Raw genomic sequence first — 24,852 nt, forward strand, 5'->3', positions numbered from 1 at the left:
GGAAAGGGAGGTGAATACGTAGCACAGAGGCGTGGGGCTGTTTAGGGCACTATTACTTGAATATGGTGTTATAATATTATTGGCAGGGCTGTCACGTTTACTTTTATAATGATACAACTATGTAAGCCTATATGCAATGCAAAATTGGTCACAATGGAGCATTGTCATTTCGATATCCATTTATATGAGTCCTTTCAATTTACAATACACATGCATTAATATGTCCAGCCTCATCATAAGAGAATGAACTTATCAGCATATATTTGGGGTAGTGGGAGGAAACCAAACTGGAGAAAATGTATCGTCCATTCAGAGATTTCCCTGGTTAGATTTAAGCCCAGAGTTGTAAGCTATCCATTGAATAACCCTGTTGATATGTCACAAAGGAAAGGAATGCGGGTGTTCTGTATTCTTGCTACACATACAGGGACTGTGATGATACCATGGATACTCCTGTGTGGGGTACAAAGGCATCTCATTTTATTTTTTTAGTAGGTATTAGCAATAATTTCCTGTTAATTGACAGCTGTTATATGTAGTTGTCAAAAATATAGATACGTGTTCTTGCAAAAGTAAATTGCCCTTTCCAGGGTCATATATGCCACTTGGACCTGTGCGTAGGGCAGCAATGTTTAGGGAGTCATTAGGGGCACAGTCACTACAAATAACTTTTGACATGTCATCAGATATGTCAAAAGTTGTTGATCACAGTGGCTCTCACTGCTGAGGCCCAATGTGGTCAGGAGATATAGCTAGGGAGAGATCGTGGCAGCGTGATCCACTCCAAGGCCGGCCACTGATTCTGTCAATTTTTTTTTATAAAAAAATACATTGAAAAATTGACAGAATGCATGGCCGGCCTTAGAGTGGATCATGCTGCGGCGATCTCTCCATGGCTTTATGTTCTGATCAGAGTGGGTCTCAGCACTAAGACTCGCTGTGATGAATAACTTTTGACATCTGATGACATGTCAACAGTTATTTGTGGTGACAGGTACTCTTTAAGTGAGTAAAAAAAAAAAAAACCTTTGAAGTAGTCACTGCCACCATGCTGTGGTCTGCAGAAATAAAATCTCTTTTGGTTGAGTCTTCCTAGGTTTGAACTGCTGCAAAATTTACGTTTAGGTAATCTGATGTATATGGCGGCATGCCTATTGATTTTAATAGTCTGAATATAGTCAATTACTTAATGGATGAGCCATGAGTATGACACCAAGATGAGCCACTGGTCTCCAACCCTTGATTCTCTAACCATTGCAAAACTACAACTCCAACCATACTCCAAAAGCTACTGACTATCAAGTTATCCCGGAACCTATTGCTTTGAAACAGCCTAAAATCACTGGGATAACTTAAACTGACTCTTGTGCTCAGTGAGGCTTACACATATAATTCCATTATTATTGATATACTGTACACAAGTGCTATGGCCAATGTCTTACAAAAAAAAAATACCTGTGCACATCAGCGTCTATGGGGCCCTGATGTATCCCCAATTCCATAATAAGTCCTTGGCTAATTGTTCCTTCATTGCCTTTTGCTGACTTTTTTTGTTGTATTTTTTTTTTTTTGGGGGGGGGGGGGGGGGGGGGTTTGGGGTGTTTAAAATGATCAAAACATCTTAAGGCTATGTCCCCACTATGGGAAAATGACATCAACTTTTGCGTACAGCCGTCATTTTAGCACTGTTATTTCCATTGGATGGACGTCTGTTGATGTTAAAATGGTGTTTTTCCTGGAAAGCTGGCTCTTATTTTCCCATTGTAGCAACATAGCTTAAAATGCCATGGCTCTATATGTTAAAAATGTCCAAAATCTCAAATATTGGCTTCTTTCTTCTTGAGTTGAAACGCCTGACAAAGACGCAGTGGGCTGTTCCTAATATAAAAACTGTTTATTTGTTAGGTCCCTTGCGTTCTCTTGTAATAACCTGAGTAATAAACAGTAAATGCAATGTGATTCACAAGTCCGTGGCGGTGACTCCGGTCAGGCCTTTCATGCGCTGTTGGTGATCATGTGTAATAACAATGTGTACATGTTTAGTTCTGTTTATGAGCAAAAGTAGTAAAACACAACAAAATACCAGTTGAGGCAGTGTAAACAGAGAAGTCTTATTACGTCCCCGGGAAGGCTAATGATAGGGTTGGTGTCAGCGGCAGCATTGTATGACATGGACATGAGGGACTGGAGCTACAGCTGCAGATTCTTTGTATACTTTGTTGACTGATCCACATGCACCTATAACGTGAGCAGGACAGTCACATGAACTACATGCCTGCTTATTGTTTCTTGTTTTACCTGTAACATCTTTTTCCCATGTTTTTTGTATGGACCATACATATATTTAAATGAGTTGCTCACATTTTCCCCTTAATCGTCTCCTCTCAAGACTAAACAAATGTAATTCTTGTAATCTTTCCTCATAACTAGGATGCCTTATATAGGGCATCAATATTACATCGGTGGGGGGGTCTGCCTCCCGACACTCCTAAATTATTGCTTATGTAACTGAGACCAGAGAGGTCATGGGAGCACTGCAGCCTCTTCGATGTTTATTAGTGATGAGCGAATAGTGAAATATTCGAATATTCAATATTCGTACGGATATCTCCCGAATATTCATTAAAGTCTATGGGAACAAGTATTCGATTACTGAAAAACATCTATTCGACCACTTGGAGGTAAAAACCGGAAGCTGGGGGATTTGAACGCTTATCGAATATTTTTCGAATATTTGGCGAACTATTCGATAATATTCGATAGATCGAATACCTTACTATTCGATCGAATATCTATTCGATCGAACAGTATTCGCTCATCACTAATGTTTATTCCTGCTCATCCTTGTATTGCATAATATTAGATGCATTGATTCAAGGTACTGTAACATTGTCCTATTCAAGTGTACAGGGCTTATGCTCCAGTACCTTGCACCACTGCTAATAATAGTACAACAATGCAAGAAAGAATGGAGATAAGCAATGAAGAGGCTACAGTCTTCAGATCAGCTGATCAGTGGGGTTTCAGACACCTGCTGATCTAATATTGTTGGCCTATTCTGAGGATAGACCATCAGTTTTATACATTTGTATAACCCCTTTAAGAGTGCTGCAAGATATGCCTAGTGTGGCCTGTACTCATATCCCATCTATACAGAGGAGCTATCATATATATGAACTTTGCGTGCCCTTTCTGCACAGCCGTGTTCCTCGTGAACCTAGAGAATATATATATACAACCAAAACCAGCCATAGGCTTAATGTGGATACACAGGAGGATGTAATACTTTTCCTCACTCCTGGCGCTCTACTTCCATATCAGTTCTGTCTTGGAATTATAGCTTCCAAGACAGGTCTGGGTGGGAAACACATCAAAAGTTTGCTGTGGATTTAGTAGATAACGGCCAAATCAGTGGCCAGTCAAAGCAATTCCAAAACACCTTTCGAGAGACTTATCAGAGAAAGGGATTCCGATTTATTTGGGGTCACGCGCATTACAGTGGCATGCGTGTTCGTTTCATGGAGACCCAAACCTCTGCCGGCAGTGTGCTGCTTTTACTGCACCTCATATAGCTGTATCCTAAAAAATAGCAAAGGTCCTTCCTGTACGGCCCCTCTCGAGAATATATATAATACAACTAGTCTGTATTCTGACAATGAATTACAGACATTGGGCTCATTACTGGTATACGATACTGTTGCACAACACTACATCTTGTTACTCAGCTTGGATTGATAGCTTTATCCACTAGGTGGCATTATCTGTCTCAAAGTAACAACTTTTACACTTCTCCTTCCTATTACCTGATATTTTCCTGTGATGTCTGAATATTTTACCTTCCATCATTTACCTAACTATTTACTTAAGTTTTCATGCACCTTATTTATAGCCAGACTCCCCAACACCGCCTGATCCCCCCCCCCCCCCCCCACATCATTTGTCACGTCATGTGCTGCGATTGACGATATACAGACATGCAGATGGAAAAAAATTGCTGTATTACAGCCCTTATAATTTCAGATCTATGATTTTCTGGGCTATAGTAATAACATTTAGACATTTTCCTATACTTGTACATTGCATTTTTTGATTGTTACCACTTGGATTGATGTTTTGGTGACTTGGATGTATATGCCCCAATTGGTCTGATAGTTATAAGCAAATGGCTTAGGCTTTATTATAATGTATTATGGGCGCTAACACAATGCTCCTGGGCCCAATATAAAATTTGTAAGTAGGCGTCGATCTCCCATGTTTCATTTTCCATACCATTGCCTTATTTGAGGCCTCGAGTACATGGGCCTGAGTGCAAATGCTAACTGCATATCTTTTATAGCTATACTTTATAGCCTGATATATGCAGAATTATGGACACATTCATCCAACCTTATAAAAAGGATCAGTGAATCAGTTGCCCATAGCAGCCAATCCGATTGTAGATTTATTTATTTTTTTGAAAGCCTATGAAAATGAAAGCTGGAATCTGATTGGTTGCTTGATTGATTTAATGAATCTCTCCCTATGTTCCATCTTCTAAGAACTTTATACTACAGAATAACTTTCATTTTGTAAAGTTCTTTTAAAAGGTCTTTGTTGCCTATAGCAACCAATTTAGGTTGAGCCCTTGTTCCTAAGGGCAACAAAGACATTTTTTTTCTTTTTATCTCTATAATTTTGTCATTTTTTCATACATGCACGAGAATATTCTCTCAACTACAGTTACTAGCTATCTAGTAGCAGAACAATAAGAACCAACAATATCAACTGACTGACTGGATCCAGCTTGGGGGGTGGAGCATTTAGGTGCAAATTAAGTAGGTGCAGGATTCTCCTCTGAGGCTGTATAGTGTTCTATGGATGAATATTGGAAAATATTCCTTGTTTCTCTATGTAGCTGTCATTTACTTATGGCGCCGCTATGTGTCCTTTTAAATGCTTTTTTAGATTGTCCACCCAATAGGTTCTATGGCGGGGAGAAGTCACTATTTGTGAGCTGATTTTTATTTATTGGACTGCACCATGGCAGGAATCACCCTGCTACATATTTACAAGATTTAGCAGCTATAACCAAACTACTGAGCATGTGCGACCACCAGCAGACATTTTTATTTTTTTTAGATTTGGGTGCAGAAATGTCTCTGTGGCTAAAAACTTAGGGGGGTTATTTATTAAGATGATCATATCTGTACACCCATCTAAGCTTAATGAATCATATTACTCCCCTGAGCTCTGCACAGCATTAATTGAGAGGTGCACATCTCTCAATATAGCTGAAGCTCCAAGCCGGCGCCCCCTCTATGTCCTCCCACACCCCCTGCCCACGCATCAGAAAAGCAGGGCTTCCCAGCAAGTTCTGTGCTTATAGTGCATGCTTATAGAGTATACAACAGGTCAGTACATACATACAGTATCTAACTGGAGCTTTGTGACTGGCAGTGAATCATTCCTTTTTCTATGATGTGAAATCTGAATCACAGCCGATTCCTGCATTAAATAAGTCCCCACGCACAAACATTAGTGATGAGGTGTCAGATATGAGGAGTCATTCTCCAGCATTCCTGATAACACAGCACCGTACAGAGCTGCTCCATGACACTGTATACGTCATTGTCTTAAGATCCGCTTACATCTTAGTCGGAGTACACGTTCACGGTGGGTTCGTCTGTCAATCTAAGGGACTCTACCAAACAACCTGATGGTGATAGGGGTCTGGTGTGATGGAAAATCACTGCCAACCCCTTTGTTTAGGGGGAAATAAACTGCAGTCAGAGCTCTATGGCTGCACCTCACCTCTTCCCATAGGGAATACAGGAACCCTAGGCCGTGCTGAACGTTCCTAAGTGCAGGGAGGATGGGTGATGGGAGGGAGAGATAACTGATGGACAAACAATTGTTCAGCCATCAATTATATTGTGTATGGCCACCTTTATAGAAGAAATAAGACACACTGGCCCAGATTTATCAGTCTGTCTGATCCTACACTGTCTGTTTTTCTCTCACAGTGACCAATCACAGCTCAGCTTTTGCTTCATCAAAGCTCATGAAGATTCAAAATCTGAGTTGTGATTGGTCACTGTCAGAAAAGAACAGACAGCTTGATAAATCTGGGCCATACGTCCACGTCTGGATGTCTTGATGAAAGCGGTCATGTTTTTCTATCACTAGATAACCCCTTTAAAGAACAAGATTTAGTAGCACACTTGTAGATGCAAAGTGAATTCAGTTTATTTACATGGCGATCAAGGCCAAGCCAAGAAATAATTATTTTACTCAAAACCTATTTGGTGCAATATCTTGCATGAATGTATGTGATAAGTGGTATGTGACGTAAGTAGATGTTTCAACCCACCAGGGAGGGCCGTATTTACCACTAGGCACCTGTGGTCCGGTGCCTAGGGCAGCACATTGCAGGGGGGCAGCACCAGGGAGCAGGGGGGACAGAAATTTTTTTTTTTAGTTTCCCTCCTCCCGTTCAGACTTGCCAGTAAATCTGGTGTCTTTTCCAGGGGGGTGGGGGTTATGGTGGTATTGGTCAGGTCTGATATCGCCAATAGTTGCGTGAAGATGGGGCGTCTTCAGGTTTAGTGCATAGGGCAGCAGCAGCTGTTAATACAGCCCTACCACCAGGGGTCTTTCTCAACATAGCTGTGGAGAAACAAGACATGGGTATAAGGAGCTGGTATAACAAATATTCACAAGAATATGCAGAAGTGAGAAAATCTAAAAAATATATATATGCAATTGTTAAGGTTAAATTTTGATGTTGACCTGAATCTATGGAGACAGGTCACTACCCATGTATAGGATGGTTTCAGATTACAGTTAGCAGCTGCAGTCCTGCTTACAACTTAAAATTACAGACACAGACAACTCATGTATGTATCAGTAACGTAAGTTTAGAAAGCGCCCCCTTTATTGATTTGTGTTAACTTTTATAGACAGATTATGGGGCGGTTGTACTCATGCGCAGTGTATTCACATGAAATATATAAACATTCAATACAGGCGGGGTTCCAAGTCACAAGACACATACATGTCACACTCTGATAGGTCAATCCATAGATGGTCAGCAGTCTTCTTTACCATAAATTGTTTATATATCAGTGTCTCTTTCTTGGTTCTATATTGTGACTGCAATGATAAATTCAAGGAGCTGTGTTCATTGGCCTGCTGCCAGCATTCCTTTCCTTCTTCCAGACCATCTTTCTGTTACCCTCTGATCACGCTCTGATCATCTTCTAATTTAGAGGCCTGTATATATAGGTGTAGTCCCACAGGTACGGTGCAAGTAGGTAAAAATCACATCGCCTAGCATTATCAGCAATGGTAAAATGCAATTAGGTAATCCTAGATTTATGTAGAGATGAAATCATATAATACAGTAGAAATAAAAACGCATGTTTTGCTTAGAATATACAATCTTAGGCTATGTGCACACGCTGTATGAGACCGGCCGTCCCGTGACCCCGGCCGGGTCACAGAACGGCCGGTCTCTGGCCGGATCATCTCGGTCGGTACTTAAGTACTGGACGGGTGATCTTTCCGGCAGCGGAGCTCTGATGCGGGCACATCAGCGTGCGCCCGCATCAGAGCTTCCCATAGCCCACAGTGAAGCAAGCGACCGGAGCCGCTCGCTTCACTGTGTGGACTGACAGGGCTTTCTGCGGCCGGAATTCACTGAATTCCGGCCGCAGAAAACTGACCTGTCAGTTTTTTTCCGGCGCCCCACAGGATCCCGGCCGGAGCGCATACAATGTGTGTACACTCCGGCCGGGATCCCAATCAACATAAAGCTATGTCACACACCGCAAAACTACGGCCGTAGTTCTGCGGCGAGAATTACGGCCGTAGTTTTACGTAGTGGGGACATAGCCTCACACAGCATATGGAACATGTAGATGTAAGCTCAATGAGATATGAGGGAGGGGAAGATAATAGCAAAAATAGCATCTATTAGTATGTATTAGTATGTATTGTAGTAGCATAGTACTATCAGTATGAAGTAGTATCGTGGGAGAGAGGCTGGGGAGGGTCTGTGGGGAGGCCGTGGACAAGCTGGAAGCAGTCTTACCAGTGGACGATGAGGTTATCTGCGCTCCTGGCGCTGGCCTGAATGCATGTGATGCAAGTGCATCACGGGTGACGTGTGCATGTATATGTGTCACTGAGTGGACACACTGAAGTTGTCTGCACTCCAGCGACTACCAGTGTAACTAATGGTGCGTTTACACAGAGAGATTTATCTGACAAAGCCAGGAATGGATTTGAAAAGAGGAGAAATCTCAGTTTTTCCTTTATGACATGTTCTCTGTTTATAGTCTGTTCCTGGCTTTGGCTTCAAAGATCTGTCAGATAAATCTCTCTGTGTAAACACACCATAGGTGATGTAGATGAGGAACAGACAGCTGGTTTGCATCAACAAGAATGCTACAGATTCTTGTCCGTTATGATGGATGGACTGACGCCCTTCTGAATAGCCCTTACTACCACCCCTGTAAATAACACTCTAACGTTTTTACCTCTAACAGGCATCATTGTCGAATGGCAAACAGAAGAATAAACTGATCCCATGCTGTATACATGAATCCTTTGAGGCATATGTGAGAAGTTTATAAGCATGTGATCACTAGATGTTCTCTCCATTATATCTGTTCCCCAACTAATACATATTACATATACATAAAAAGCAGGCTATATATATATATATATATATATATATATATATATATATATATATATACGAGAAGCTTTGTGTATTCTGCAAGGGAACTAGGTTAAATTCCCTAATCTAAATGTATGACACCAAACTTTGCACTGCACTTAAGTTTTTCAGTGACTGAATGTATTATCTGTATGAGCACACTCAGGAGAATGAGGGATGAATATACTAGATACCATGCTGACTGCAGTATGTAGTGTATCACCTCCATCTCTTATCATAATCTCTAATGTCCTAATGGCATTCCAAAAATCCCCATCAGTATGAATGAGTCTGTCCGCCAGCACACCTGTTTTCACTTACTGGTTAGCACAGATGACCTACTCCATGGTTCTCATTGTTAGCCATGTCCGATCTGTTCTCCCATTATTTTCTGACTCACTTATTGTACTTTTCGCTTATTCCTGGCCTTTGCCTCTAGTTAATTCTAAATATGTGGCTCATCCATTTAGTCACATAGCAATTTCACATTCTACCAAGAGGTATAGAGCTGATATCTCCATCTTTTCCCTAACATGACAGCACAATTGGTTCACAATTCGTCTTGAGTGAGCTTTCATGTCTGGAGCATGCTCTGTGACCTATGAAAAGATTGTTTCACGGGGGGGGGGGGGGCTGCCTTAGTGATCAGGTAAAGAATTGCAAGATGTTGCAATTATTTTATAATACAAATAGTAGAGTGGAAAATTAGAAAAAAAATATCCAAAATTCTTGTAAAAAAATCATATTCGCAAGACACATTCCCTTTTTTAGGTCATCTAGCTCCCTGCTAGTGTACACTTCCGCTACAATATACTCTAATCTAGTACATGTAGTTAAGCCCCACACCGTTTTACACTAAAGGGGCATTCACATGTTCCGTGATTAGGTCTGTGCACGGAAGATATGCTATGGACCCCCCCCCCCCCCCCAAGCTAAGACACAGAACCGGCACCAGTCATATACTTGGATGCTATCTTCACTCTAGAAGTTGCGATTTAATAAAACACTGTGGGTGCTACTTTCTTGGAATATATAGTAATAATAAAAATTCTTGAAGGAAGACCAATGAAAGGCACTCACTGCTTAATGTCATTTATTCATCTTCAACGTGCAGGATACATTCCGTGCTAGCAGACCACGTGGAGGCAAAACTACCTCTCCACCTCGTAATCTGCTAGCATGGAATGTATCCTGCACATTGAAGATGAATAAAGGGGTGAGTGCCTTTCATTGTTCTTTGTGCTACTGTACTGAAGTGGTACTGTATCAGTACCGTAGTTCAAAGATGGAAACTGTTTTGGAGTTCCTGGCATTATAATGAATCATGATCCCAGCAGTTCTGCATTCCATTCTGTGGCACATGATCTCTACACGGACCGTAATATCGGAATGTGTGAATGCCCCCTTAGGGGGGATTCATACTGAGGAATTCTCGCGGATAATGTCACTTCTTTCGGAGGATAGCGGAATACGCCCGGCCCATAGAATGGTGTCTATGGAGCCAGCGGAAAGGCGCGTGGATGGACAGCGGAATTCCGCGGACATTATCCGCGAGAATTCCTCAATATGAACCCACCCCTAAGTCTGCCGACTTTTTTTTTTTTTAAACTGGCATCTCTTGGGTATAGGGTCACAAAGTTTTGCTCAAAGCGAAGAATTGCTAAAAGATTGGCATCTCTTCTATGCTAAGACTGGGTTCACACTACATATATTTCAGTCAGTATTGTGGTCCTCTTATTGCAACCAAAACCAGGAGTGGATTAAAAACACAGAAAGGCTCTGTTCACACAATGTTGAAATTGAGGGGATGGCCGCCATATAACAGTAAATAACTGCCATTTTTTCAATACAACGGCCCTTGTTTTAAAATAACAGCAAATATTTGCCATTAAATGGCGGCCATCCACTCAATTTCAACATTGTGTGAACAGATCCTTTCTGTGTTTTCAATCCACTCCTGGTTTTGGTTGCAATATGAGGACCACAATACTGACTGAAATATACGTAGTGTGAACCCAGCCTAAAACACTGCCGTACAGGCCTCATAACTATACCCCCCACACACACACACACACACATACACACACATAGTGAATAGGCATATTACTTGGATAGGGAAACACTCCACAGTTTATTATTTATACTTCCGAAGTGTCAGTCCCAATGAATTTGTAGAACCCCCCTTTATGCCTATATTACTCTGACCTTGTACTGTTGCCTCACTCCTTTCATCTGTACATTTGTACCTCCCCTTACCTTCACGTTCTCCTTTCCATGTAGTGAGAGTGTCCGTATTGATTTGATCTATTCTATCCTTCTATCCATCTGTTTTCCTGACCTGCTTGGCCCTATTGTATTTCTCCCACATCATATGAGTAATCTTTATTCTTTGCAACAACCCGACTGTCTCCTATATTTCGGTCGACTCCCTCTCCACCTCCTGTCAGTTTTCTTTGTTTAATTCACTCCTCATACACGTTTCCACATTAGTAAATGCTAATAGAGTATTTGGAAGGGCTTGGCAAACCAGCTCTCCCAAGTTACTGGGGTGTCTCCCAAAACCATCCGCCCAGTCATGTTTCAATTACTCCCTCAGTGAAGGTGGAGACCTGATGGTAACTATACAGAAATGAAAATGTTTTTTTGCATTGACATTTGGTTTAGTTATAAGAAATGCCGTACACTTCATAGGACAAAACGTGATTTTGTTTGTCAATTCAGGGGAATTTTGTGGACCCCCCTTTTTCCCTGCAGAAGAATATGGTAATGTACCTTTTTTTTACCTTTTACTATCATTGTGCTTATTTTTGTGCTATTATTCTATTCAGATGATGGAAAGTTTGCTCACTGTAGCTTTAATGTTAAATTTAGGGCAAATTATAGAAGACAAGGGCTTATATAGTACTGTAAAATGTAAAACTATATATATTATATATTGTTTTTCCCCTGTTTATGATATTTATTATAGTGAAAGCTTTTGAATCTGATAGTATAATATTCTTCACTATGGTGTATTGTGGTTTTGTGATGTTCAATTTTTATAGGTTGACAGGAAGAAAAACCCTGGTAAATATAAGACAACATTTAGTATACACCAAAGCTGGGGCTACAAAGTGAATGCAGTCACATTGCAGGTTCATTGTTGTAACCGGTACAATTTGATCTATAGAGACATGTTAAGGCTGTGTTCACACATAGTATTTGTTCAGTATTTTTAACCAAATCCAGGAATGGATCAAAAACCCAGACAAGATGTAAATCTTTCCATTATAGCACAGGTTTTAAACTCGCAGCTCTTCATCTGTTGCAAAACTACTATTTATTATAATGTAGCACTGCCATAGTGAATGCAACTAAGTAAAAAGTTGCTGAAAAAGTTGTAAAAAAGCAAACTCAAGCATTTACCTGGTACTTACCAGACATCGGCCTGCACCAGTTTATGACATTTTAAAAAGTCGCAAATGATAAATTGGGCGCTAATCCCTGATTATGCAGACTTTTTGGTAAATACTCAAAACCGGCAGATTAAAAAAAAAGTTGCATCTAAAAAATATTCGCCCGCTCACAAATAGAACTTAGACTAAAAATGGGTGAAAAACCCAATTATTCACCTAAAAATAAACGCAAAGCCCTTGATAATGCCCCCCCCCCCCAAGCCCTTGATAAATTTCCCCCTATGTGTGAACAAAGCCTTATCCCAAATGCAAGGACGCCATGACTAACAGTTTTTTTTTATTAAGGCTCAGCTTCTAAACAAAGAGATAGTTTGGTACCAAATCCCTTAGCAATAGTATATTCTAATTGACTTGAACAGTGGTACGTGGTGTCTATATGTGTCTATATCTGTGGATAGTGATGTGAATAGGGATCCTTAAACATACTGTAATTTACTATACAGGTTGTATACATATAAATATAACGCTCATATTTTTATGTACATGCAGGGGCTTTGTGTATGGATCAGTGTTCCATAGACAGAATAGTTACATTTTATTAGGGAGGTTTCTTCTTAATCTTAACCAATGATGTAACTGTTATGTCATTCGATGACATCAATGGGGAAAAAAATCTACTAAAAAATGTTAAGCAAAAACTATTTAAATAATGAGAGTAAGCCCTAATACCTGGACATTGTAATGTCCTATATCTGTAAAACAAGCGGAATGGCTCTGGGGAGAATTTTAGGAACTCTCTAAGTTGTATAAAGCTCCAAAATTGTTATTTCATGGAGAACAGAAGTATTTACTAAACAGACATGTCAGGAGAGCTGGCACACGCACACTATGTAACTCCTCGGATGCACTATGCTGCTGTGGATATATAGGTGGAATATGCCGGTGTATTATAAAATACATTACAAATCTTTTAGTTGTGAATTTTGCTGCATATTTATAGTGTTCCTGCAGGAAAATCTATAACATTGTGATTTTCACACTGATCCGGGATCAGGGCAGGTGAGTATGCTTTACTCTTTAAGAGTCTTTTACACAGGGCACATATTGGTCACACAATTGGCCAGATTTATAAAGCTCCCTGAAACTCACACTGTCTGTTTTTTTGACAGCGACCAATCACAGCTTAGGTTCATTTTTCCAAATCTTGTTAGGATATTAAACCTGGTCTGTGATTGGTTGCTGGGGGGAAAACCCAGACAATGTGAGTTACAGGCAACCTGATAAAAATGGGCCAGTGTATGTTTGTTCCTGATTATTGCCTCATGTAAAAGTTCTTTCATCAGCTGATGAGTAAACACTTATTCATCGACTGATTGCCGGAACATCTGGTGTTGTCAACAGGGGATGAGCTGCTGGCAACAATGGAAGGGAATGGTTAAAGCCTACCTATGATTTCAAAACACCTTAAGGCTATGTTCACACTACATATTTTTTATGACAAGAACGTCCGCCGTTAGCAAATAAAACAACGGCCATTCTTGTCAAAAAAATAATAATGAACAGCATTAAAATAAAAGCAAAGCTGTGATGACAGGGAAGCCTTGATTCACCTTTAAAGCAGAGCCTGGGTTTTCCCAAGCTCTCTCCCTCTATCTCCCGCACATAGCACAAGCTAAGCCTAACCCCAACTTCCTGTTTTCCATCCTGATCTAGCTGTTACCAAAAAGAGAGACACATCTTGGCCAAGATGTTAGAGCTGTTTTTCTGGGGTAACAATTCAGTGATTGTTGCTGCAACTGTTCATTTTCAATAACTGGAATATGTAAATGGTCCTTTCAATGAACGCCAATCGACTGCCGATTAACTACCAATGTGAAAGGAGCCTTATTAGAAAAGTTGTGCTTCTTTACTTCAGATAAGTGAACATATGTGAGCAATGAACAGGAAGATTTCTCATGTAAATAGAATAAACGCCTCTATGTCTGTGTGAAGAGTAATCTAGTGCTGCTGTGAAACCTATCATTTATCAGGCGACACCCAGTGGGAATTGCAAACTATCTGGCAATGATTATATATAATTTAATAGAAGGAATTTAACTGTTGCCAAAAAGGATTTCCGCTGCCCACGTGAATGTAATGTATTACAATGTAGCTAGTACTATCTTGTAACATCTCTTCACAAATAATCAGAATAAAAATAGAACATAATTGGTATGCATGCCATGTAGATGGTATAGTTACTGCTGTGTAGATTGTTAGTGCTGAATTTTCTTATTTAATTAGAGGGTATCTGTCTCTTTAAAAAAAGACAAAAAAAAACTTGTTGATTTTTATCGGAGCAAATCTGGGTGCTGAGACCACCACCCATGATTGAAATAAATGGGCAGCAGCGCTTATCATAGAGCTGTGTTCATTCATCTCTATTCAGCACCACTCCGCTCCAGCTCAGTGTTGTGAACTGTGCAGGGCCCCATTTGGCCCGATTCGGCCGATTATCGTTCGGTAAAATAAAGAGAACGATCAGCCAATGATCGTGTCATCGGCTGATCGTTCATTTAGGGACAGACCTAAAATCATCGCTCCCCCACCGCGCATCGCTATGGTTGAATAGCGGTGCGCGGCAGGCGACCGACAATTTGAGAAGAAGCAGCATCATACATTACCTGTCCAGGCTTCTTCTCCGCGCTGTCTTCATCCCCGGGTCCCGCACGCTCTTTCTTCAGAATGGCCGGTCAGCTGGCGGAGCGCTCAGCCAATCACAGGCCGGGACCCCCGCGGCCTGTGATTGGCTGAGTGGCCTGTCAGCTGACCGGCCATTCTGAAGATAGAGAGCGCGGGACCCGGCGATGAAGACAGCGTGGAGAAGAAGCCTGGACAGGTAATGTAGGATGCTGCAAGGGCTGCAAGGACATCGGTAACGATGTCCTTGCAGCCCTCGCTCAACGATCATCGGGACGTGGAATAGGCCCAGTAAACGAGCGGCGATCTAGCAGATCGACGCTCGTTTACATGGTTGATCGGGCCCTCCTCGGCCCGTGGAATAGGACCCTTACTGAATGTCATTGGTGGAGTAGTGGTGATCCATTGCCTGGGCTGCCTGAGACGTCTTCTAAGCCTACGTGGCAGAGTTGTTATTAAAGCAGGCTGCACTAATAAAGCACTGATCTAATAGATTAATGCAGTACATATGACTGTTCACACAAAGGAGGACTATGTAAATGAATATAGACGTCCGAAAATAATTGACATGATCATTATTTTGACATATGCGCAGACAATGTCCGTTATTATATACATTGTGTGCATTGGATGTCCGTCATTGAAGTCAATTAAATCGCGGTCATAACGGACGTCTTTTTAAATAGAAAAAGCAGGCGCCTTTTCTCTTTTCTTTTTTGATGTTGTATGAACATAGGCTATGGTGGCACACAGAGTAGTAACTGCTCCATAGTACACAGTTTCAGAGACTCTGTACAGGCTGCATACACATAGCTCTATTTCCATAGATTCCAGGATTTCTCCTAAGGAATGACAATGATGTGATCTAAAGCACATCAGCAGAAATCGGAGCGTCGGTCTTGGATTTCTGCTGCAGACACGTTGGATTGGAAAGCTATATGCGAAGTACACATGTCTATACACTCCAGAGCAGTCACCTTTTTTATTCTATGTATATTTACAGGTGGCTCCATGGATAAAGCAAAAAGGACACTTGGCTGTGAATTTCTAGTGATTCTCGCATTAACTATAACTATAACAGACAATTCCCATGATTCATGGACAGCCAAAGTTTTGCTGTCTTTACCTGCACACAGCTGGAGGAAGCTTTTGGTGTACTTACAGTTCAGGATTAACTAAATAACTTTTATATGTGGAGAACCAATGAAGAAAAACTAGAGCAGACCTGTCAGCAGCGTATTGCTGACTGTAGTAAAGGCCTTCTACAATAGGGCTTTTTACCTACAGTAAATTAGGAGATATTACTCTTATGGTAAAAAAGCGTCATTACATATATTAGTAATGGGAATATTATGTTTATTGCCAGAGATAAGGTGGCCGCTGACCATTTGAATACTTCTGCTTAGGAGGCCTTCACAATCACAGTATGGTTGGATATAGCATTGCCTCCAGTTGTGTGGGTTCAGCTCCAGTGTTCTCAGAGGCCGATGTTTCAGAGGAACTTGCCCATTTAAAGTTGACTAAGGCGATGAGTCCAGATGGTGTCCATCCCAGGGTTCTTAAAGAACTTGGATCTGTGATTGCTGCCCCCCTGACAGATCTGTATAACCAATCCCTTCTAACAGGAGATGTTCCTGATGATTAATGTTATAACCATCCACAAGAAGGGGAGTAGAGAAGAGCCCAGTAACTACAGGCCAGTTAGCTTGACATCTGTAGTAGTAGCAATGATGGAAACTGTTCCAAAAAAAAAAAAAGAAGATCATGGATCACCTAAAAACCTGATGAAAAACTTAATGCACCCAAACGCAGCAGCATGGCTTTGCTGAGAGCAGATCATGTCGCACTAATCTCATTGATTTCTTTGATTATGCCACAAATGTGCTGGATGAAGGAGGTGCTGTGGATATCGCCTATCTCAGGGGTGGATTAACTTTACCATAGGCCCCGGGCTGTTGATCAAGCTTGGGCCCCCCCTCACCCCACTCTGACAGCACTAGTGTAGTGTCCATAGTACAGGATAGATAATGTCATGATGCCCGTTTTTGTGCAAAATTGCGGTAAAAAAGCAGCATTTTTTGCAAATAATGGCAAAACTGTATCCAGGAGACAATACACCACTTAAAGTATAAGTCTTTTTGGGTGGCCATGGACCCCCCAGGAGCTCAGGGCCCTGGGCTAAAGCCCAAAAAGGACCTATTATAATCCGCTACTGGCCTATCTGGACTTCAGCAAAGCCTTTGATACAGTTCCCCAGTAAATTGAACTGAAAGGGGTTGTTTGGGCAAGGTTTTTTTTTAGATATGTCCAGTAAATGTGTGTGTGGGGGGTAATAATATGTATTCAACAAACTCCACCAAGTGATAGCCACAATTTTATTATCTCCCTTTGCATCTGTGTAAAGACAAGTACTGGATATGGAGCTTATTATTAGAATTAACAGCGATGAATAGCGATTCATTCATAGTTGGCAATCACGTTCAAGAAGCATTTGAAGCCCTCAATATTTGTGTTTTTGGAAATGTGACACAGTTATAATTGATAACAACTGTAATGTTCAATTTCCATGCATGTTCCAATTGTTCTACCATTCACTGAATACACAAGTGCACACTTGTATTTTATAATATATGCCACTCTTGCTTCAGGTGTGTCGGATGTCCCTAATCCGTGGTTGTATACATTAGTTAATGAAAGTGGTTATTATTATTAATCATATAAAATAACATAGTATTAAAAAAAAACTACAAGCATCCATTGTTGAGATAACCTTGTTAGCTGTAGTAATCTCACACAACATATTACAATATTACACTCACCTACCTGGAGCCATATCATTGTATCTGACTCTACTGTAAAGGCAATCAAAAACAATCTTTTATACCAGGGGTGGGGAACCTTTTCCATGTCGAGGGCCGGTCGGGCATTAATAAAATCATTTGAGGGCCGCATACCGTGCGCGGCAGTTAGTAGCGGGGGTTTGCAGCACCCAGGACAAGGCATAGTATTGTTCCCCTAGTGCCCCTGCTATTGTAGTTAACCCCCAGTGATGCCCCTTGTAGTCTAGTTAACCCCCAAGTCATGTCCCTGGTAGCCTAGTTAACCCCCATCAGTCATGTCCCTGGTAGCCTAGTTATCCCCCCCCCCATCAGTCATGTCTCTGGTAGCCTAGTTGTCCCCCCCATCAGTCATGTCCCTGGTAGCCTAGTTGTCCCCCCCCCCATCAGTCATGTCCCTGGTAGCCTAGTTATTCCCCCCCCATCAGTCATGTCCCTGGTAGCCTAGTTATTCCCCCCCCCATCAGTCATGTCTCTGGTAGCCTAGTTGTCCCCCCCATCAGTCATGTCTCTGGTAGCCTAGTTGTCCCCCCCATCAGTCATGTCCCTGGTAGCCTAGTTGTCCCCCCCATCAGTCATGTCCCTGGTAGCCTAGTTGTCCCCCCCCCCCCATCAGGCATGTCCCTGGTAGCCTAGTTATTCCCCCCCCCATCAGGCATGTCCCTGGTAGCCTAGTTAACCCCCATCAGGCATGTCCCTGGTAGCCTAGTTGTCCCCCCCCCATCAGTTATGTCCCTGGTAGCCTAGTTATTCCCCCACCCCCATCAGTCATGTCTCTGGTAGCCTAGTTATTCCCCCCCCCCCCCCCCCATCAGGCATGTCCCTGGTAGCCTAGTTATTCACCCCCCCCCCCATCAGGCATGTCCCTGGTAGCCTAGTTATTCCCCCCCCATCAGGCATGTCTCTGGTAGCCTAGTTATTCACCCCCCCCCCATCAGGCATGTCCCTGGTAGCCTAGTTATTCACCCCCCCCCCCATCAGGCATGTCCCTGGTAGCCTAGTTATTCCCCCTCCCCATCAGTCATGTCTCTAGTAGCCTAGTTATTCCCCCCCCCCCAATCAGGCATGTCTCTGGTAGCCTAGTTATCCCCCCCCCCCCCATCAGGCATGTCCCTGGTAGCCTAGTTGTCCCCCCCATCAGTCATGTCCCTGGTAGCCTAGTTGTCCCCCCCATCAGTCATGTCCCTGGTAGCCTAGTTGTCCCCCCCCCATCAGTCATGTCCCTGGTAGCCTAGTTGTCCCCCCCATCAGTCATGTCCCTGGTAGCCTAGTTGTCCCCCCCCATCAGTCAGGTCCCTGGTAGCCTAGTTGTCCCCCCCCATCAGTCATGTCCCTGGTAGCCTAGTTGTCCCCCCCCATCAGTCATGTCCCTGGTAGCCTAGTTGTCCCCCCCCCATCAGTCATGTCCCTGGTAGCCTAGTTGTCCCCCCCCATCAGTCATGTCCCTGGTAGCCTAGTTGTCCGCCCCATCAGTCATGTCCCTGGTAGCCTAGTTGTCCCCCCCATCAGGCATGTCCCTGGTAGCCTAGTTGTCCCCCCCCATCAGTCATGTCCCTGGTAGCCTAGTTGTCCCCCCCATCAGTCATGTCCCTGGTAGCCTAGTTGTCCCCCCCCATCAGTCATGTCCCTGGTAGCCTAGTTGTCCCCCCCATCAGGCATGTCCCTGGTAGCCTAGTGGTCCCCCCCATCAGGCATGTCCCTGGTAGCCTAGTTGTCCCCCCCCATCAGGCATGTCCCTGGTAGCCTAGTTGTCCCCCCCCATCAGTCATGTCCCTGGTAGCCTAGTTGCCCCCCCCCCATCAGTCATGTCCCTGGTAGCCTAGTTGTCCCCCCCATCAGGCATGTCCCTGGTAGCCTAGTTGTCCCCCCCCCATCAGTCATGTCCCTGGTAGCCTAGTTGTCCCCCCCATCAGTCATGTCCCTGGTAGCCTAGTTGTCCCCCCCCCATCAGTCATGTCCCTGGTGGCCTAGTTAACCCCCAAATAAAAAAATAAACATCCCGCTCACCTTACCTCCGCTCCCACGCAGTCCAGGTCCTCTTCTCTCCCAGGTCCTCTGTGCCGGTCTTCTCCTGCAGGCGGCGCGCGATGAAATGACGTCATCGCGCGCGGCCCGCAAGAGACTAAAGACACGCTCCGCTCTGCTGGGGAAGAAGCCGGCATAGACAGCATCCTCCGGTGTCCGCCAGCTGTCACAGACACCGGAGGATGCGGTGTATGCCGGCTTCTTCCCCAGCAGAGCGGCGAGCATCACAGGGGAGCTGCGGGCCGCGGGCCGCATCGGGAGGTCTCAGGGGCCGGATGCGGCCCGCGGGCCGGAGGTTCCCCACCCCTGTTTTATACGTATAGGGGGAGATTTAGTAATGTGTTTCATACAATGGTCTTATGTAAAACACTGCTACAGTCCAATCCTGCCATGCAGCTGCTTGGGGCTGGAGTAGATTTCAACTACAATGTGCAAGCATATATTGTAATAAATTAAGCACATGGGAGGCCACCTCCCTCCTTGCACAATGTCAAGTCCCCTTTCCCACTTCTTGGAGAAAAAAACAAAAAACAATTTTTAAATATTAAGATTTGAGTCTTTTTGCAGATCTGTGCAAGGTAGAGCTCTTTATAGGCTCCCCCGAAGTTGGATTAAACTATTGCAAAACATTATATGCGCAAGAATACTCCTAATAACACCATTGGAAACCCATGTTGGTATTAATACGGACATCTTTCAACACAACCCAATATATATATATATATATATATATATATATATATATATATATATATATATATATATATATATATATATATACACAGTATATATATATGTGTATATATATATATATATATATATATATATATATATATCATACTGCCTCTGGTGCATCAAACTGTCTGATTCATATATACAAAGTTGCTTTATTTTTAATCCAAGCTGGTAAAAATTCCCTCCACCATTTCTGCTACCAATTCTGGTATAAATGATAGTAAATGTCAGGCTGAGAGAGGCCCAGCCCCCTTTTCACAAAGTCCCACCCACTTTTTATTTTAAATAAATAACACAAAATTGAAAACAAACATGAGTAAAAATTAGCAACTTTTTAATGACAGAAACCTGGTGCAAAACTGATAATTAGAGATGAGCGAATATGCAGTAAGGACGAAGCAAAGCGCTTCGCCCCTATCTGTATTCCGCTCATCGGGCTGCGGCGCTTTGAAGTGAAAAAAAAAAAACTGGAAGAAGATTTCCAGGACGGGATCCATCTTTTCCCAGCACCTGGGAAGGAGTGGCATGGAGCGGCGCTTCGTCCTTACTGTATATTCGCTCATCTTTACTAATAATACATTCCCCATTAAATTGTACCCAGAAGACATTAAACATGACCCCTTTAGTGTTTATGGTAGATCATTAAGCATTTTGTAAAAATTTTCTATTGCTCATGTTATGAACGCACCTGTAGAGACCTTGGTGTGGTCCTCGGTGCGTAAGGTACGACTGCGCTTCTGGCAATAATTTGTGCTTGTTCTGTGTTTCTTTATGCCGTTGTCTGAACAGAGTCCTATTCTGTCTGTTTATTTCACTGTCTCATCTGCCCGACCCATTTCCACCTGCTGAGATCTTCCTGGCTACTTTAGAGTTTAGCCATGTTTTGCCTTGGTTAGGCTGCATTCACATGTCCACAATTTTGCGGGACCTTACGCACGGGGAAGGCAAGTAATATATTGGTTCCCCGTCCAGCCTGATGTATCAATATCATACCGGCAGCGGGGAAACTCTTCTAATTGCCTCAGCATCGTAGTGACAGAGCCGCTAGCATGATATTGATACATCATGCCAGACGGGGAACCAATACATTACTTGCCTCCCCCCTCCGTAAGGTACGCAAAATTGCGGACATGTGAATGCCGCCTTACTGACAGGTCTCATGTTTTGTTGTCAGGTATCTGTGGTTGGAATTAAGGTTTCTGGCTCAATCACATTCTTTACCAGACCTCTGACCTCCTATAAAGCATCTTCTGTGTCTACTCCCTTTGCTGGATATTAGTCTAGTTTCCCCCTAGTATTCCCAGTATACTCCCTGTTTGTTCTATGCTTAGTGATCCCTATACCACTGCTAGCTGCGTTGAATTGACCTTCTGCTCTGTTCCTTGACTTTCCTTGTTATCCGCTTGCCCTGACCATTTTTACCCGGTTTTTGGCTACGTTGATGCTGATTTTGTACTACATTGCCTGGCTGTTATGATGGTGGACTGTTGACTACTCATTATTGTGTTCGTCTGTCTGCAATTTGTGTCACAGTTGCCCAGGTAAGGGACTGTTGCCCAGTTATCTGCTGCCACCTAGGGCAGTCCGTGCTGAGTGGGCAGGGCTCAGGCTAGGGTCCACTGTCCCTGTCCTATCTCTGTGCGTGCTGTGCAAACGGTCCTTGACAGCTCAGTTCTAAATGGGAACAATTCAGTCACTTTTGTTTTGTTTAGACCTTTAGCCCGGGGATTACCAAAAATATAGGCAATTACCAAGGCGGAGGTTACCATGCCACCAGGAAAACCCCGTATAGAGCTGTGTAGGTTGTGTTTTCATCTAAATGTTGTTTTGATCCAGGGATTCCTGAAGATGAAGGGGTAAATGCCTAGGGAAAGTTGTGGCATTTTATCTTCTAGCTTTCCTTTTGGTGATCCAGAGCTTTTTGTTTATTATTGTGAATGAGCAGCCTTTCTGGTTAATCACAAAGCCCTACATGAAGGCTGAGCCTGTCCTTGTAAATCCCCTCACACAGGGGGCAGCTTTACTTTGTTGCTATGCTACTATTGTCCTCTGCGGAAATGTCCTCTCCTCCTCTACATCACAATTATTTTCTTCCATGCAGATATAAAAGATGACATTTGTGTTGTGGAGACGTCACTTTTACATGTTTAATTGGGTTCGGTGCTCGGTGTGGTCTCAGATAGTTGTACAGAGGTCACTATTTCTAATGGAGCTCAAGAGCTCAACAAATCAAAGCAGTCAGAGCTAATGAAGGCAAAAGATGGTGTAGTTCTATAGGAGCAGATAATCAGCTCTCCTGCTATGGCCCGGTGGTAAGTCCCATTGACAGCAACGAGACTTAGCAGGTGAAAACCATCACATTCACTTAACTCCTCCTGCAGAGTGCGGCCACCAGTATTTATGGGCAAAGAGAAAGCTACTTAGTAAAAAATGACTTGATGTGTTATAATGAAAGGGTTTATAGGCTCTTACTGCAGGAGACAACATAATCTTTATTTACAGTGACTTAGCAGGTATCACTTTGAAGTGTGGACAATTAGCAGAAAGGTGTCAGGAGTAGAGGAGCAGTATATCAAACAAGTGTTTACCTATAAACTTTTACCTGTAACTGTGTTTGGTAAATACCTTTCTGTATTATTAAGATTCACTTGCAGCTTGTGAAAATAAGAAATAAATGGGAAGGGGAAATGGGGCCTTTGGGGGAGGAGGAATGGGAGTTGATTTTTGGTAATGTGCGTGATGCAACTGCGATGCCCTGGCCCCTGGGGGCCACTTCCGCAGTGCTGGTGTTATGAGCGGGCAATGACCGGGGCAGCTGCAGGGGTTATACTTGTCACGGTATAGGCCTGAGGGCGGCACAGCTGTAGGGCCGGTCTGAGGAATCTGCGGGTGATGATGGGCATGCGATTCTTCGCTGCACCTAGTCAGGGCACCAGTTAGTGGACACCAATGCCAGGGTTCAGTAACAGCGGTTTTATTATAGATGAGGTAACTAGTAGCAACAGTTCTGTCCGGATGCAACCGGGTATATAGCAGGCTTTGACAAATAAAGCAGGAGTGGTGCTGCATAGGCTGTAAGAATACGTGCCGGATGATGGGAGTAGGAGTATGAGAGGAATAGCGTTGCTGGGTGGATTAGCTTGAGAATAATACTTGCTGTGAATCCTTGCAGCGATGAGGAGAGATAACGGAATGACACCCAGATGAGAGAGAAGAATCCGGTCACTTGAGCGGGCAGATACAGCCGAAGACTGGTATATAGCAGCAGACTTAGTCACTCTTCTGTGGGAGAGGATAGAACCACACAACCTCCTTGCTTGGAAGCAGGGGCTGAACTCACTTGTCAGCAGGAAGTGGGAGGTCACATGGTTGCTCCTGGCCAGAGTTAGTCAGCCATTGGAGGAACCATGGTTACAGGGCACTGGCACGGTCACGTGATCAACAGCCTTGCATACCACTGTACAATGTAATAATACACAGGAATACATGAGAATACACATGAGAATGCCCATTACCAGAGAATACTAGGGGAAAACCAGCAGCAGTTGCAGTGCAAACCCTTACCAGAACAGGCATTGACACAGAAATAGAAATGGCCATAATAGGAGTAGTAGTCTGCATGTTCTGGGACACTGCATCCCTCCCTAGCAAATTTGAGCCGACCTCGGCGAATCTAGAAGGCAGCAAACATGAATAGACTGGACAATCAAACAACAGGATTGAATGATGAGAGTGAGTGTGATGAGGTGTGTGTTTCCCACGCCCAAGGCACAGGTGAGAAGAGAGAGAGAATGAGAAACCCTAGTGGCAGGACTTCACCTAGGGGTGCCTAACGTACTCTGGCGACCAGGTAGCTAGTGCGTGAACCATCTGACGTGTAAGCCAGGACAACTTAACTGCTGGCGGGTGACCCTCAATATTCCAGCCAGTTAGACAGTAGGTTTTCTGTTAAATGTGTTACCCTACTGGAAAAGAGAACTGTGAAGACCTGTGTACTACCTTGGCGTGTCTGAGTAGTGTCTTGGATACCTGGAAGAGAAAAGAACAAAATAATAAAAGCAAACATACATGGGGAGCTCCCTTTCATACCACTCAATCACACACACAAGCACTCCACAGGCCAAACACACGAAAAGGTATCCAAGGTGCGATATGTATGGACCAGTGTGAATATTAGGTATGACTATGTGTGATAACTACTGTGTTGGGACAAGACAGAGGCGAACAAATACTGGAAACAAAAAGGAAGGGAAACACAACAGACAACAAATACTGCGAGGTCTTGAGGAGAACTGGCTCACATGAATGTGAATGAAACCTAAGAAAAATCTGAATGAAAATCTGAGAAAAATCTGCATACGAACTGGCTCAACTAAATCTTTCCAGCTATAGAGATAATATAGACAATAATGAGACTGGATGAGAAAATACACTCCTACATAAACTGGACTTTCTCTGAGGTATATGTAACCTGACTTCT

General features: G+C 43.1%; 1 protein-coding gene across 1 annotated transcript in view; it reads left to right on the forward strand.

The window, feature by feature from the left end:
- Positions 1-11,297: 11,297 nt before the first annotated feature.
- The window catches only part of LOC138795868 (uncharacterized), a 122,710-nt gene continuing 109,155 nt past the window's right edge, over positions 11,298-24,852 (forward strand). Inside the window, 2 exon segments of the mRNA XM_069975532.1 lie at positions 11,298-11,316; positions 11,423-11,464. Coding sequence (XP_069831633.1) covers positions 11,314-11,316; positions 11,423-11,464 — 45 coding nt within the window. The 5' untranslated portion in view covers positions 11,298-11,313.

The sequence above is a fragment of the Dendropsophus ebraccatus genome, chromosome 6 (assembly GCF_027789765.1).
Source record: "Dendropsophus ebraccatus isolate aDenEbr1 chromosome 6, aDenEbr1.pat, whole genome shotgun sequence".
Taxonomy (NCBI): Eukaryota; Metazoa; Chordata; class Amphibia; order Anura; family Hylidae; genus Dendropsophus; species Dendropsophus ebraccatus.